The sequence below is a fragment of the Chiloscyllium plagiosum genome, chromosome 30 (assembly GCF_004010195.1).
Source record: "Chiloscyllium plagiosum isolate BGI_BamShark_2017 chromosome 30, ASM401019v2, whole genome shotgun sequence".
Taxonomy (NCBI): domain Eukaryota; kingdom Metazoa; phylum Chordata; class Chondrichthyes; order Orectolobiformes; family Hemiscylliidae; genus Chiloscyllium; species Chiloscyllium plagiosum.
Window position 1 is genome coordinate 35,952,587 of NC_057739.1, and position 16,745 is coordinate 35,969,331.

The window sequence follows — 16,745 nt, forward strand, 5'->3', positions numbered from 1 at the left end:
GTACATTTATTCCTGTTCCTTTCATCATTGCTGGGCTAAATACCTGGAGTTCACTACACAACATTGCATGAGCATCTTCAGCATGTATTGCCAGGAATTGTTGCCAGGAATAGAGGGTTTGAGTTAAAAAAATAGACTGGAAATTCTTGGACTTTTTTCACTGGAGCATAGGAGGTTGATGGGTGGTCTTAATGAGTCTTTAAAAATCATGAGGGGTAGGTTGGGTCTTTTCCCTGGGGTGGGGTGGCAGGTTCAATAGTAGGCGACATATTTTTAAAAGGTGAGAGGAGAAACATTTAACAAGGACAAGCAGGCCTTTTTTTTAAACACAGAGAGTGGTTAGCATGCAGAATGAACTGATAGAGAAAGTGGTGGATGCAAATACAGTTACAACATTTGAAAGACATTTGGATAAGTTCATGAATAGGAAAGGTTTGGAGGGATATGGACCAAGCGCAGGCAAATAGGACTAGTTTAATCTAGAAACATGGTCGGCATGGACTAATTGGATCGAACAGTCTGTTGGCATGTTGTATGACTCTTTAACTCACCAGTACTCTCTCAAGGTTAACTAGAAACCAGCAATGAATGTGTTACAGCTTCCACACTTCCAGAACAATTTTAAAATAAATAATACCTTGCACAATGTACCAGAGACTGAGTTACCCATCGTAGAACCAAATGCCAGAAAGGAGAAGAAATTGAAAAACATTGTTTAGAAATAAGTCAATTTAAAGCCAATCTTTGTATGTGCACACTTATCTATGTACATTCATAACTCATTGATCATTAGCCATTCGCCATATCTCAAATAACATTTGCTTTCATTGCCAATCTTTCCTGCCAATGGCTGTAAAGTTCAGTGACTGTGGGTAGACTTCTAATATCTCAGCCTACTGGCTTTTTTTCAAATGAAAGCCTAGACAGTGATACAGGAGAGACATTTGCTTACAGAAGACAGGCATTAGCCAAATTTATTCATGTTACTACTCATGTCCACACATACTCACTTTCCAATTGGAAGCCCTAGATAATAAACAGGAGCAGAAGCATCAGTTGGCATTTTCCCTCCCTGGTCCAGGGAGAGACCAAGTACAGTATGTATGTTAATATTTTTAGGTATGTTTTCCTGATATTAGCTAACTCAGCATGAATTGTGATTCAAAACTAGTATCCAATTAAAGCAAAACCTAGATTCTTGGAATTTTAGTTGCTCTTAAAAGCTCTTCAATTTCCATCTAAATTACTCCATGGTGTTCCCACTGGCCTTGCAATGAATACTGTACAACTTAAAATGAATAATTTAAAACAATATTGAACCTGAAAACATGTATACCACAGAGAAAATTATGCCTCATTTATAAGATGTTGCCATGTTAGAATGGAGAAAAAGATCTGGTAAATCATATTTGCTAACATTAACAACATTATTCGAATAAAGAAATTCTAAAGAAGTCATCCAGACTCAAAATGTGAGCTGTTTTTCTCACTCCACAGATGCTCACAGACCTTCTAAGTTTCTCCAGTATTCATTGTTTGTTTAAGAATTATTCTATCTTTCACTAGTTAATGTTATACAGCACCACAATGAAACAATTAACCCAACCAAGTTGGCAAATGAAGTATGGAATTCTATTCTTTATGTCTACCAGTGCATGTTTCTCCTTTTTAATTGCCATCACTTTTCTTATAACTCAGCCGTCTGAAGTCATCACACATTTAAATTGCCTTAAGTAATAGTAATAACTACATAGTAGCTTCATCAGTTTTACAGATGTACTGGGGCCACAACAACACGACGGTTGGAGGAAGAGCGCCTCATCTTCCGCCTAGGAACCCTCCAACCACAAGGGATGAACTCGGATTTCACCAGTTTCCTCATTTCCCCTCCACCCACCTTGTCTCAGTCAAATCCATCGAATTCAGCACCGCCTTCCTAACCTGCAATCTTCTTCCTGACCTCTCCGCCCCCACCCCAGTCTGATCTATCACCCTCACCTTGACCTCTTTCCAACAATCACATTTCCAACGCCCCTCCCCCAAGTCCCTCCTCCCTACCTTTTATCTTAGCCTGCTGGACAAACTTTCCTCATTCCTGAAGGGCTTATGCCCGAAACGTCGATTCTCCTGTTCCCTGGATGCTGCCTGACCTGCTGCGCTTTTCCAGCAACACATTTTCAGCTCTGATCTCCAGCATCTGCAGTCCTCACTTTCTCCTCTTTTTGTCCACACAGCCAACATTTAACTATGGATTTACTCAAGTGTACTTGTCACTTTATTTATCTGCTTTCTAATTTTGTATTTGTTTCCCCACACACTTTCCCATTATTAAAAATTGATTTCCATCTGATATGCTCATCCATCCAACATTAAAAACCATGCAGTAGGTCAATCACCAGTAAAGAAAAAAATTTAAGTTTTTGGCTTAGCTTTTAACACAGCTGTCATTGGAGTCAGAGACTGTGGATTCAAGTATCATGATGGACCTGGGCACATTGTCTCATGAATAATGTTTAAGTTGACAAAAATAAATCCATAGCAGATTTCAAAAAACATGCAGTTTTCCTTTGTTCAGCCAACATCTTCCCTCCCCAGCAAATTAATATCAGAAGACAGGGCAGTGACAATGTGCAGTAACATGCTTCAATAACAAGGTAAACTAGAGAGAGTCAAATGATGCTGGAGACATTGCAGAAAAAAAATTAGATTTACATCTACAGATTTATACTTAATTCTTCATAATACGAAGTCAATAGAAGGACAAATAAGAATGGTATATCATGGTCGATTGATAATCTCGGGCACTCCCATGAAGTTGCAAGTTCCACTCATTATCTGGACATTCATGCTTTTATTATTTGTATATTTATTCACCTTACTTTAATTGAATTACTGTTCCAACAGTTGTAAAGCTTCTTTGGACATTTTAAAGAGATGGTAAGACATCATATAAATACAAGTTCTCTTCTTTATGGACAGAATTCTCTAAACTTGAACATGTATCTAGAATCTTAACCTTATTGGTTAACTGTAGGTCAATGACATTTTCCCAGATATCATTGGCTACAGAGAGGGGTGGGAGGAGCAGGGAGTTAATTTAGCCATGTTACCTGGTAAGTGAGTATGTGTGGAGGCAAGCAACAGCATTAGAAACTAAGACATTTAAAAACGGTCAGAGCAGCAATAATGTGCAGTAATATGCATCACTAAAGTAAATGGTGAGTGTACATATGCTATAAGGAGAATAAGATTACAGTGAAAATCACATTTACTTCTAATGATTTGCACATTACTTTATACAATTTTATAATTTACACACAGATTTACATAGCTATTTATTATACATATTTGTAATATATCTAATCTGAAATTGCATATTTTGTACATTCTTGATGCTTATTAATTCTTTTCAATGGTAATGGACAGATGACTAACAAATTTATTTGTAAGATTAGTGTGGAATATAGGAATTCATCTTTTAATTATTCATGTTAAATTTAGGAACACACTGTAGACCCACTCTTTCTTTTAAAAAGTATAAACACAATGTAAATTTTTTTAATATTTCCGTCTTGGAGCCAAAAAGGTCAGAAAGTCATTTTGGCATTAATTAGTAATCCTTTCATTAATAATGTTTTTTTTTAATGAGACAATAAATAAATGTTGTTTCCTATTTGGTTTTGCACATATGCAAAGAAATGGGGGTAAAGAGTGAGAGGGAAGTAATAGGTATGTGGGGAAGAGAGAGAGGGATGAAAGAGGTGGGCTGGGAAGAGAGAGAGCTGTGAAAGAAACGAAAAGGGTGGATAAGAAAAATTAATACTGAAGCATATGCAAGAGGCGAATTACACCTGTTTCCAATTGTAGTTGAATAATTATCCAAATAAAACACACAAATAATTACAACACAACAGAATATGAATAAGTTTACAATTTATTCCTAGCAATTCAACTTCTGTAGGTAAAAATGCCAGATTTTACCATTCTGACAAGAGGTAAATTCTAAATGGATGGGCTTATTACTGAGATATCTTATGACATTTCAATTGAGATGCTGACCATCGAAAAACACTGCAGCTTTAAAATAGGGCTGTTAAGACATGAAATTAACAACATTTCTGGTTACATGTAAAGAGAAATAAAAGTAGATTTTCAACATGAAAATTGTGAATAAAGCCTATTTCATGTCTTTAGGTAATACTTTCTACTACTTTGAATAAATGTGTAAGTAAACTAGTATAGTTACACAGTCACTTACACATGTAATAATCCAAACAATCAAAATAACAAACCTGAGAAAAGTGTTGCTACTAGTTTGAGGCTTTATCACCCCTGAGGATACAGAACTGAAGTCTTAGCATTAATGACAATTAAGAAATAATTAAATCATATACAGCATCCAACTTGGGTACAAGGCAGGTCAATCTCATTCAAAGCACACGGCAATATTTCTTTCGAGTGAGTAAATGGGACAATTGCAACATTTTCAGTAATTTGGGCATTAACAAAAATAGAAACTTAGCATCTACAGTTTCTTAAGAAAACATTAAAACAGAAGCAACAATGAAGATCTGTCTTTCCTTTACCCTGGTTGGGTTATCTTCGCATCAGTATCAAGCTGCTGCAAGTCAGGCATTTCTTTAAAAATCATAAAGTTCCCTTTACTTTGCTCCAGCCTTGGTAGAACACTATGACTTGAACAGTGTGGACATTTTTCCAACCCATGCCTATCAATGTGGCATTGCCAATTAGTATGCCATTGAATGTATATATAGTCAGCCCATGTCTACTGGAAACCATCCAAAGGGCAAGCAGACAGAAGATACTTTGTTCCCATTATTTCTGGGTGGATTTGAACCTAGGTACCTTAGATGACAGGCCTGCTAATCCAAGGCCACCCAGTGCTCCAAATGCCATTTCTTCCAAATATTATGCCAAGTATTCTTATAATCCATGTATTATCAATGTACCAGCCAGGATAGTACTCACATAATCACAATGAATTGGAAGAAAGAAAACTGTGTGAATGTTTGCAAAAGGAACAAAAAAATACAGGAAAATCACAAATGGCTGCATAGTATTTCAGGGATGTTTATGTGGATCCCTCCCAAATTGCTAACTACCTCTCTTTAAAAAAAACTGACTGACTGATTATGAATTTTTGAAGAAAAATTATTCCTTTTCCCTATATGCCTTTGATATCCTACTTGCTTCTCAATACTTCTTCTGCCCTCTTCTCACTCTGACTTTCATCTTTAATTGATCTTTTTCATATTGCCTATTTGTTTTTTTAATGTCATTCCATTGTTCAGTTTCCGGTTGGATGGGGCAAAGTGTAGAGAGGTGCAATGGTGCAACGAGATAATGAGCAGGTAAGCCAACAAAACACAGATGTTTGATCTAAACAAAAATCTGCAGCAAAACCAGGATACCAGCAAAACACAGAACGTAGTTTAGAAGAGCAGTGGCATAGAAGAAAAACATAATAGGATTAAACGGTGGAATGGTAAGAAATCAGATAGTAAGGGCAATTCTCATTGGCAAACAGCCACCGTGCAGCATGCAGGTTCAATATATTATAAAAGTTAACCACTGGAGAGTATACAGAACATAAAAGATACAGTATACTATAGATGAGGGAAATATTTTACACAGAAAAATATTTAGAAGCTCCTTAAGTGAATATTTCTATTTCAAATTCCACTGTTCAAGTGCTAGGGTACAATGGTTTCTGGTTATCATCTCCAAATACCCATTGTTCCCCTAATGAACCTTGACAATCATATTAGTCTAACCCTGACAATCATAGCAGGCTAGATGTCCACAAAGGCATCCCAACTAAGCCCAATTCCATTCATAACTGTGGTCCATACAAATGCATTTCCAGCAGGGGTCACTGATGGGTAAACAGGAGTGGGAACCCTCAACTCCATTTCATCACTCCTGTCCCTTCAGTAGTACATCCTGCACCACTCTTCCACTTCCCATCCCCAACCCATTTCCTTACTTAGGCTGTTGAAATCAGCTGTTAAGCGCAAACGAGGTTCTGAACCTGTGCCACATTACCCAAAGTTAAATGGCTTTTGATTTACAATAAAAATTAGAAATTAACTTGTCTCTTTTCTCAAATTTGAGTGAAGGAACATTTCTCATGTTTATACCTTATCTTCAGTATTGTAATTCGAAGTATTTTTGAAGCACAGTTACATGTGTCATGGAAAATAGGCTCTATTTCCTCAGTTTTTTTTAAATGAAGGAAGTGCTCCAACAACTTAATTAAATTGAACTTTTCTTTAAAAAAACTAAGCTTTAGCTATTTAACACTTTTTATAAAAAAACCTGACCAAACAGTCCCTAAAGTTCAGTACTCACTCCTCTTAGAATATTGCATACATCTGCAAAAGACCTGTCATGAAAGCAACCCCATCCTCTCCTCAAATCTTTTGCCCAGCAAAACTCAAGATAATTGAGTAGTGTTCTGTTCTGTTTGGAAGGGATTGATGGAAAGGACGTGGAATTGAGAGTTCAGTTCAATCACCATGCTAAACTTAAAAGAAAATCAGCTTGATGAGAAACTAGCATTTTATTTGGCCTACGATGATCAAAAGGGACTTCTTTTTCTCAAAATATTCATGCAAAGTTTGTACTGCCTCTTTGGGGCAGATACAGTACCGGTCCCTCATACAGTACCAGCTTAATTAATAAATAACAAGGTATTGGCAATTTTAGTCTGTTGACAGGCCATGGCTATGAACATATTAGCTTTTTGTGATTCATTAAAGCAGAGATACTAATTGTGTTAAGATATTTAAACCAGCTACTTCTTTAAATTATTCTTTTAGTTACTGGCAGGCATTCCATTTTGTCTATTGTTCTGCTCCATTTGGACAGCACCAGTTCCTGGAACAGAAAACAAGACATATTTCCTTTATGTACCCAATAGGAGATCTGCTCAATCATTACAGTACAGCAGGCCTCAAAATTGGCTGACAACTTGGCAAGAATGGATATTTCCCCCTTACAATATTCAGGCTTGTTCCTTGTCTGCTCGCCACAGTTGTTCCTTAACCTCAGATGGGAGTGTATTGAAGAGATCATCCTCCACCACAAGGCCACTTCGTTTCAGCAATCGACATTCTCCTAGCTCCACAGGGAGACATTCCAGTCTGTTTCCCCGAAGCTCCAGCTGTGTTAAGCTCGTCAGCTCACCAACCCGTGAAGGCAGTGATATCAGGCAGTTATTCCCTAGGTTTAGAGTTCGGAGTTTACGACATTGAAAGAGTTCAGGTGGCAGGGTTTCAATCTGCAGATATGGCGGGGGAAAACAAAAGATGCAGAACAAAAATGTTAAATATTTTAACTACTGGCTGAAGTAGCATTTATTAAGAAAATACTTGTTAATTCAGAGAATACCAAAGACATTTTTGTGAACTCTCCAAGTTTTGATTTATATAACAAACATTAGAAATTTGGAGGAAGTAATTTTCACACTGGCTACAGAACAGAAGATATATAATTAAACATTCAATATCCTCTAGCAAATCCATTACAAATTTATGCCAATATTTGGTTCTTGAGTTTTATGCATACACAGAATATTCAAAAATCAATGTAGAGAAATGTAATATTTCCATTATATCCATTTTATAGCACACATCTCCAATCATCCAATACGGCTCTTGAATATAGAGGAACCTCAATTATCTGGCATTCGATTATCCGAATTTTGAATTATCCGGAGAAGATTGCATGGTCCCGATGCTTGGCTAAACTGTGTTATCCAGCATTCAATTATCCAAACATTCAATTATCTGAACAAAATACTCCCCGCCCGTGTCATTCAGATAATCAAGGCTCCTCTGTACCATGATTTGAACTGAAGAGCTTGGGTGACTTATTTAGAAAAATGTAAACTTCTGAGAATTTCTCTTTGGAAGTGGCTATTTCTAACTTTTACTTTGTTTTAGGCAGCCGGGTTGCATTCCATCTTTCTGCTGGTAAGAGAGTGACGCCGGATGAACATTTATCTGTTTCCTAACACTCACTTCATGAGCAGGTTGAAGATTTCATATTGAAATAATGGGTTTAAAAAAAATTAAAAACAAAATCAACTTAGCCTATAGCATGTTCAAGAACATGTTACAGCAATTTTTAAAAAGGCTTTCATCATTGTAATACTAGGGGCTAATCTCAACTGATGTAATTGTCAGAAAAAATGTTGTCTACAATAATCTAACAGCCTGTATTTTAAGGCTCGAATAAACAGCACAAAGCAGCTAAGATGATGCCTAAAAGGACTCAACATTATGCACTTAGAGAAAAAGCAGACTAATTAAGTTCTGACTTGCAAATTAAAAAATAAATTAGAAAAACGAAACTATGAAGTCAAAAAATTACTGCACACCACTTAAGCATTTATATAGAACAAAGAACAAAGAAAATTACAGCCCAGGAACAGGCCCTTCGGCCCTCCAAGCCTGAGCTGATCCAAGTCTACTGTCTAAACCTGTCGCCCAATCCCTAAGTATATGTATCCCTCTGCTCCCCACCTACTCATGCATTTGTCCAGACGCATCTTAAATGAATCTACTGCGCCTGCCTCTACCACCTCTGCTGGTAATGCGTTCCAAACGCCCACCATCCTCTGTGTGAAGTACTGTGTTATCCAGCATTCAATTATCCAAACATTCAATTATCTGAACAAAATACTCCCCGCCCGTGTCATTCAGATAATCAAGGCTCCTCTGTACCATGATTTGAACTGAAGAGCTTGGGTGACTTATTTAGAAAAATGTAAACTTCTGAGAATTTCTCTTTGGAAGTGGCTATTTCTAACTTTAACTTTGTTTTAGGCAGCCGGGTCTCATTCCATCTTTCCTTAAAGATGGAATGCGACCCCCTTAAACTTTCCACCCCTCACCTTGAAAGCATAGCCTCTCGTTATTAAATCCTTCACCCTGTGAAAAAGCTTGTCTCTACCCACCCTGTCTATACCCTTCATGATTTTGTAAACCTCAATCAGGCCCCCCTCAATCTCCTTTTTCCTAGTGAAAATAAATCTAACCTACTCAACTTCTCTTCATAGCTAGCACATTCCATACCAGGCAACATCCTCATAAACCTTCTCTGCATCCTCTCCACATCCTTTTGGTAATGTGGCGCCCAGAACTGTACACAGTATTCTAAATGCGGCCGAACCAATGTCTTGTACAATTTTAACATGACTTGCCAGCTCTTATACTCAATACCCCATCCAATGAAGGCAAGCATATTATAATGCCTTCTTGACTACTTTATCCACCTGTGCATCAACCTTCAAGGTACAATGGACTTGCACTCCCAGATCTCTCTGCCCATCAACTTTTCCCAAGGCTCTTCCATTCATTTGTATAATTTGTTCTAGAATTAGACTTGCCTAAATGCATCACCTCACATTTGTCTGGATTGAAAGCCATCTGCCACTTTTCTGCCCAACTCTCCAGTCTATCTATATCATCCTGTATTCTGACAGTCCCTTACGCTTTCTGCTACTCCACCAATCTTTGTGTCATCTGCAAACTTGCTGATCATACCAACAGTGCCCTCTTATAGATCATTTATATATATTACAAACAACCATGGCCCAATACTGACCCCTGTGGAACACCACTGGTCACCTTTCTCCATTTTGAGAAACTCCCTCCAACTACCGTGGGTGGCACGGTGGCACAGTGGTTAGCACTGCTGCCTCACAGCGCCAGAGACCCGGGTTCAATTCCCGACTCAGGCGACTGACTGTGTGGAGTTTGCACGTTCTCCCTGTGTCTGCGTGGGTTTCCTCCGGGTGCTCCGGTTTCCTCCCACAGTCCAAAAATGTGCAGGGTCAGGTGAATTGGCCATACTAAATTGCCCGTAGTGTTAGGTAAGGGGTAAATGTAGGGGAATGGGTGGGTTTCGCTTCGGCGGGTCGGTGTGGACTTGTTGGGCCGAAGGGCCTGTTTCCACACAGTAATCTAATCTAATCTAATCTACTACTCTGTCTCCTGATGCTCAATCAGTTCTTTATCCACCTAGCTAGAACACCTTGCACACCATGTGACTTCACTTTCTCCATTAGTCTACAATGGGGAACCTTATCAAATGCCTTACTAAAGTCCATGTATATGACATCAACAGCCCTTCCTTCATCTAACAACTTGGTTACTTCCTCAAAGAACTCTATCAAATTGGTAAGGCACGATCTCCCCCGCACAAAACCGTGTTGCCCATCACCGATAAGCTCATTCCTTTCCAAATATAAATAGATCCTATCTCTCAGTACCCTCTCCAGCAACTTCCCCACCACCGACATCAGGCTCACTGGTCTGTAGTTACCCGGAATATCCCTACTACCCCTCTTGTACAGGGGGACAACATGAGCAACCTTCCAGTCCTCTGAAATACCTCACCTTTAATAAAGGATGCCACAAAGATATCTGTCAGGGCCCCAGCTATTTCCTCTCTCGCCTCCCTCAGCAACCTGGGATAGATCCCATTCGGTCCTGGGGATTTGTCCACCTTAATAACCTCTAGCATACCCAACACATCTTCCCTACTTATGCCAACGTGATCCAGACTAATCAAACTTCTATCTCTAATCTCAAGATTCATCATGTTCCTCTCCTCAGTGAACACTCAGTGAACACTGATGCAAAGTAATCATTCAGAATCTCACCCATTCTCTCAGGTTCGGCACACAGCCTTCCTTCATTATCTTTTAGTGGACCAATCCTTTCTTTAGTCACCCGCTTGCTTCTTATATAAGAATAAAATCCTTTGGGATTTTCCTTAATTCTGCTTGTATTTCATGACCCATTTTAGCCTGCTTGATTCCTTGTTTAAGACTTGTCCTACTCTTCTGATATTCCTCCAGGGCCCGTTCTGTTCTTATTTGCCTAGACCTTATGTACGCTTTGCTTTTCCTCTTGGCTAGCCGTACAATTTCTCCTGTCACCCACGGTTCATGAATCTTGCCCTTCCTATCCTTTGCCTTCACCGGGACATGCTTATCCTGCACTGCCGTTAACCTATCTTTGAAAGCCTCCCACATCCCTTCAATTAGCTGTGTCCAATCCACATTTCCCAGCTCCTGCCTAATTTTGATATAATTGGCCTTGGCCCAGTTTAGCACTCTTACCTTAGGACCACTCTCTTCTTTATCTCCAAGTATTATAAAACTTACATAATTATGGTTACTGTTCCCAAAGACATCCCCCACCGCAATTTCTGCCACCTTTCCTGGCTCGTTCACCAGTACCAGGTCCAATATGGCCCCTTCCCTCGTCGGACTATTGACGTACTGCTCTAGAAAACTCTCCTGGATGCTTCGTACAAATTCTACTCCATCCAGACCTCTGATGCTAAGTGTATCCCAGTCAATGTTGGGAAAATTAAAATCGCCCATCACCACTACCTTATTTCCTCTTCGTCTATTCATAATCTGTTTACCTATTTGTTCTTCTACCTCACGCATACTGTTGGGAAGTCTGTAATACAGCCCCAACAATATAACTGCACTCTTCTTATTTCTCAGCTCCACCCATAATGCCTCACTACCCAAGACTGCCACAGTGTCCTCCTTTAGCACAACCGTGATATCGTCTCTGACCAGCAATGCAACTCCACCCCCCCCCCCCCCCTTTTACTTCCCTCCCTGTCCTGTCTGAAGTGTCTATATCCTGGAACATTTAGTTGCCAATCAACATGTCCTTTCTTCAACCAAGTCTCTGTAATGGCAATAATGTCATACTCCCAGGCACCAATCCAAGCCCTAAGTTCATCTGTCCTACACACTATACTCCTTGCATTAAAGTAGATGCATTTCAGGCCACCAGTTCTTTTGCGCTCACCTGCTCTCTGCCTATTCTTCCCTTTATTAATGCTATCTTCATAATTCTTACAGTCTCCAGAACTCAAGGCTGCAGAGGTTTGATCCCAGTTAAGTTTCCCTCACAATTTAGTGGCTTCATGTTAGTAGAAGGAGGGTTTACCTAGCAGATATTTTCACATGGTTAGCAAACAATATTATTACTGATATACAGAGGAACCTCGATTATCTGGCATTCGATTATCCAAATTTTGGATTATCCAGACAAGATAGCAAGATCCCAATGCTTGGCTAAACTGTGGATAAAAGCAAATTACTGCAGATGCTGGAATCTGAAACCAAAAGAGAAAATGCTGGAAAATCTCAGCAGGTCTGGCAGCATCTGTAAGGAGAGAGCTTTGACAAAGGGTCAGTTAGACTCGAAACGTCAGCTCTTTTCTCTCCTTACAGATGCTGCCAGACCTGCTGAGATTTTCCAGCATTTTCTCTCTTGGCTAAACTGTGTTATCTGGCATTCGATTATCCGAACAGAATACTCCCCGCCCATGTTGTTCATGTAATTGAGGTTCCTTTGTATGTACAAAGATGTTTAGATTGTCCTAACCTATTGATTAAAAGGCAACATTAATGATGGGCAGAACAACAACTTAAATTTATGGAACTGTCTTTAACACAATAAAATTAGCCAAGACCCCTCAACAAGGATATTAAGACGCAAGTTATATAATGAGTTATGTTGAGAGACAAGGGTAGTTGAAAAAAATGCTTGGTCAAAGAGGTAGGATTTAAGGAGCATCTTAAGTAAAGAAAGAGAAGAAAGGGGAGAGATTTAGCAAAAGAATTCCAGAGTTTGGGGCCTAGCCAACTGAAGGCACAGCCCTGCAATGGGTAAGTGTCTAAAATCAGGGATGCTCAAAAGGCAAGAATTATCGAAGAGCTCACACATAATAGAGGTTAGTTGGGCAGGATAGTATTTCAGAGCCTAGCATGCTGAAGAATTGGAAAACAGGGATGAGAATTTTTAAAAATCAAGGCATTGCTTGACCAGGAGCTAACATAGATCAGTGAACACAGGGATGCACAGGTGAATGGGATTTGGAGAGAGTCATGACATGGGCAGCAGAGTTTTGGATGATTCCAAGTTTAGAGTGAGTAGAACATAGGAGACCAGCAGGACTGTATTTAATAGTCAAGTATACAGCTATGAAACACATGATTTTTGGTTTCAGCAGCAGATGCAAGGGGACAGGAATGAAGCAGGGTGATGTAATAGAAGTGGAAGTTGGATATCTTGGTGATGGCATTGATGGGAGTAGGAAGTTCATCTCAGGGTCAAATGTGACATCAGATTGCAGAAAGACTGGATTAGTCTCAGACTACTGCCAAGAAGGAGATGGAGTCAGCAGCTGGGAAAAAGAGCATGGTGCAGTATCTTCAGATTTTCTAATATTTAATTGGGAAGAGGGCACAATAGATGTAAATCTAGTTTAATAGTGAACATATACTTATTAAGACTTTAAATGTGCACACTCACCCGATTTGCAGTGACCGCAAAATACTGCAGATTCTGAAGGAACCCGATGTCCTGTGGTATATATGTCAGGTTATTATGACTCAAATCCAAGTACCGCAACTTACGACAATAGAAGAGTTGAGCAGGAATCTTTTCAATTTTGTTCCGGTTCAGGTAGAGCCTCTCCATGTTGGTCAAAGTGCCAACCTGAATAGGAATATAGGCAATATGGTTATACCACAGCTTAAGGCAGACTAGGCGCCGTAGGTGCTGGAAGCTGATAATTTCCTCGATTGTCTTCAAGTTGTTATCTTTGAGATCGATCTCCTGTAAGTTATGGAGACTGAAGATGGAGTGTGGGATTCGTTCCAGATCGCAACGGATTAACTCCAATTCTGTCAGATTAACCATCTTCTTTAGGCTATTGAGGACCATAAGCTTAGTGCCTTCATTGTTGATAGACAACTTCTGCAGATGGACTCCAACATCTGTGACAACCTGTGGCAATTTTGTTAGGTTGCTCTTCAACCTCAAAACTTTGAGGCATTTGAGTTCTCGTAAGCCATCAATCACAATGTAGCGATTGTTCTCCGCACTCAGGTTCCCAGTTAGGTGAAGCTCTTCGAGATTCTTCAGGCTGTAGATCCATAGAGGAATCTCTTTGATGTCCGTAAACTTGATATGTAGTGATTTCAGGTGCTCTCGTAAGAAAGCAAGAGCTGGTGCCTCAATCTTTGCTGGCGTGTGGTACAACCAAAGTTCTTTGAGGTTACTAAGTTGGGCAATGATTGGAGGAATGGTGACATCCAAGATCATCTCCAATTTGAGCACTTCCAGTTCAGTCAGGTCAAAGATGGTGTCTGGGATTCCACTCAGCATGAAGAGGTGGAGTTCCAATTTGTCCTGAGAGTTTTTCATGATCCTCTGCCGGAGTTTCTCTAGGGTCCATTCATTATTCAGATTAAGTTGTCGTAATTTGTTCTCACTGACTTCAGACAGAAAGACAGCAAAACGTTTGGAGTATAATGGATCATACTGATCAATAAGATGCAACATAAAAGCAAAATCATTCTTGACATCAGGAATATCACTGTAGCTACTCTCCTCTCGAATTGACTCAAACGAATACTTTTTCAAAGAAAGGCGTACCATCCACCAGAGTGTGTACATGCAAATAAGTCCATAGACAATCACTAAACTAATGTAAAAGGATGCAAGGATCTTGAACAGTGTAGCTAATGGATGAGCACATTGATACACATTGTATCCTGTGAGGTTCTGAATGTTTACTATACAGGACACATCAAATTTTATATCATCAACATAATAAAGTGAGTAACTAATAATAAGAGCAAATTTAATTACTTTGATAATAGTTTGTCTCATGTAGAGCTGATAAACTATATCCCCTTCCTCAACATGGGTGCGGAATTTCTTTACTTTTTCAAACAGAGCTTTAGCTTGCTCTCCCTCCTTCTTATCCAACACACCCGTTTCTGAGTGATCAACTATTCCCTGTTCAATGCGGGATTTTGTTCTCTGTAGCATGGGTACACTGGCCTCCACATCCTCACTAACCGTAGAGGATTTCTTTGCCATTGAACCATTCATTTTAGCAAAAGATTGCTTTGGGTCACTTTCCTCTGCTACGGTTTCAGATAGGGCCCGGGTTGTCCATGGTGAGTCAAAGCATTTTAGAAGGATGGATACAAAGTGTTCCAGCTTTGAGCTGGTGCGAGGATATTTGAACCAGAAATTGCTACATACCAAGAACACCAGTGTGTGTAGAAGTACAAGGTAGGGAAAATATTTTGCAAACCAATGAAGTTTATTCTCATAGCATACTGCATCTACGTAGTTGTACTGGTGGCGGTCCAAGTCATATTGGATACCCGTGGGTTCACTGGAAAACGGGGGAATGACTGATGATGATGGGAGTGTTGCATTTGGGTAATCAAAGGGTTCAAGACATGTATCATTTGCAACCCACTTGCAAGGTAAGCAAATCATTTTGTCTTGGGTGACCTGCAGTGTGCCACCAAATACTGCTATCATTAGCATTACAATGGAGATGTAGTCTGTAAACACGTCCCACCATGGCTTCAAGATGCGGTATGCAGGCTGAGTATCAGCGAAATAACGCAGTTCCGTTACTGGAATCATCACGCACCTGAAAATTAAAAGAAATAAGTAACAGCAAACAGCTTTATCACCAGGATCTCATATGGATAAAACTAAGTATTGTAAATCTTTGCACTACATACACTCAGGCGCATAATTATAGATTTTACTCTTCGTAACTTGAGTCATATCTGTGGAAAAACTATTTTAATTGATATAAAACAAAGTAAAAACAAATTAAGGTGCTGAATGAAGAACAAGTTAATGCATGTAAGTGCATCTGTGAGACTTGTTCATAATGGGTCGGGAAATGCCACTTTGTAAGGATAAAACCATTGTGCCAGGCAGTGTACACCATTTCGAAGTTGTGTGTAATTTGAATGCTCTTCAATGTCAACTTTTTGCAGCAGATTGTGGACAATAACCACAAACCACAAGTGAATGGATCACATGCTTAAAATGATGCTTCCTCAAGCATCATGATGATTAAATATCAAATGCAATGTAATTGTTTTGATCGCCTATGTACACAAAGGCATGAGTTCTTGGTCTTCTCTCGAATAGCAGATTCTTAAAGAACAATATAGTCACTTACAGGGAACAGCATCCAAATAAGGCAACATCTATATTGATTGGATGACTGTTACAATCAGCAAGCATCAACGGTAAAGATTCAGCCACCTGGCATTACACAATGGATGTTCTTTACCTCTTAAAATCACTACCCTTGCCTCCAGCACCTCATCTTTTTTTCTACAAGTTCTTATCTGGTCAATGTCATGCTAGCTGACCCTTTGTCAAGCAACCCTAAGGGATGTTAGCAAGGGATGATAACGGGAGAAGTACCTGTCAGGAACAAGTTGAAGCTTTTGGAAGCAGAGACGGATGACACTGCCAATTCGCAAGGCGGCCAAATTTGTCAATCAAAAGTTGCCGCAGAGGCAGAGCGGAAGAGTTGGACATCGCACAGAGCCACGGTAATAGGGGACTCCATCGTGAGAGGAACTGACCGGGGTTTTTGTGGCAGCAGACGGGATTTAAGGATGGTGTGTTGCTTTCCTGGTGCTAGAGTGAAAGACATCGCGGACAGAGTGCAGGAAATCCTCAAGGATGAGGGTGAAGAGCCAGAGGTGGTGGTACATGTCGGCACAAATGATGTCGGTAAGAAGAGGAGGAACATACTACAGCGAGACTTCGGAGAACTAGAAAGAAGGCTGAAAAGCAGGACGTCCAAGGTGGTTATCTCCGGTTTGCTCCCAGTTCCTC

General features: G+C 39.7%; 2 protein-coding genes across 3 annotated transcripts in view; both read right to left on the reverse strand.

The window, feature by feature from the left end:
- Positions 1-16,745, reverse strand: part of LOC122564911 (volume-regulated anion channel subunit LRRC8D-like) — an 84,781-nt gene that overhangs the window by 11,157 nt on the left and 56,879 nt on the right. The window lies entirely within an intron of this gene.
- lrrc8aa (leucine rich repeat containing 8 VRAC subunit Aa) overlaps positions 3,917-16,745 on the reverse strand; it is a 55,277-nt gene continuing 42,448 nt past the window's right edge. For both annotated transcript variants that reach the window (XM_043720370.1, XM_043720371.1), the window contains exons 2-3: positions 13,380-15,528; positions 3,917-7,303 (exon numbers count right to left, since the gene is read on the reverse strand). In XM_043720370.1, coding sequence (XP_043576305.1) covers positions 7,028-7,303; positions 13,380-15,528 — 2,425 coding nt within the window. In that variant the 3' untranslated portion in view covers positions 3,917-7,027. The remainder of the gene's footprint in view (positions 7,304-13,379; positions 15,529-16,745) is intronic.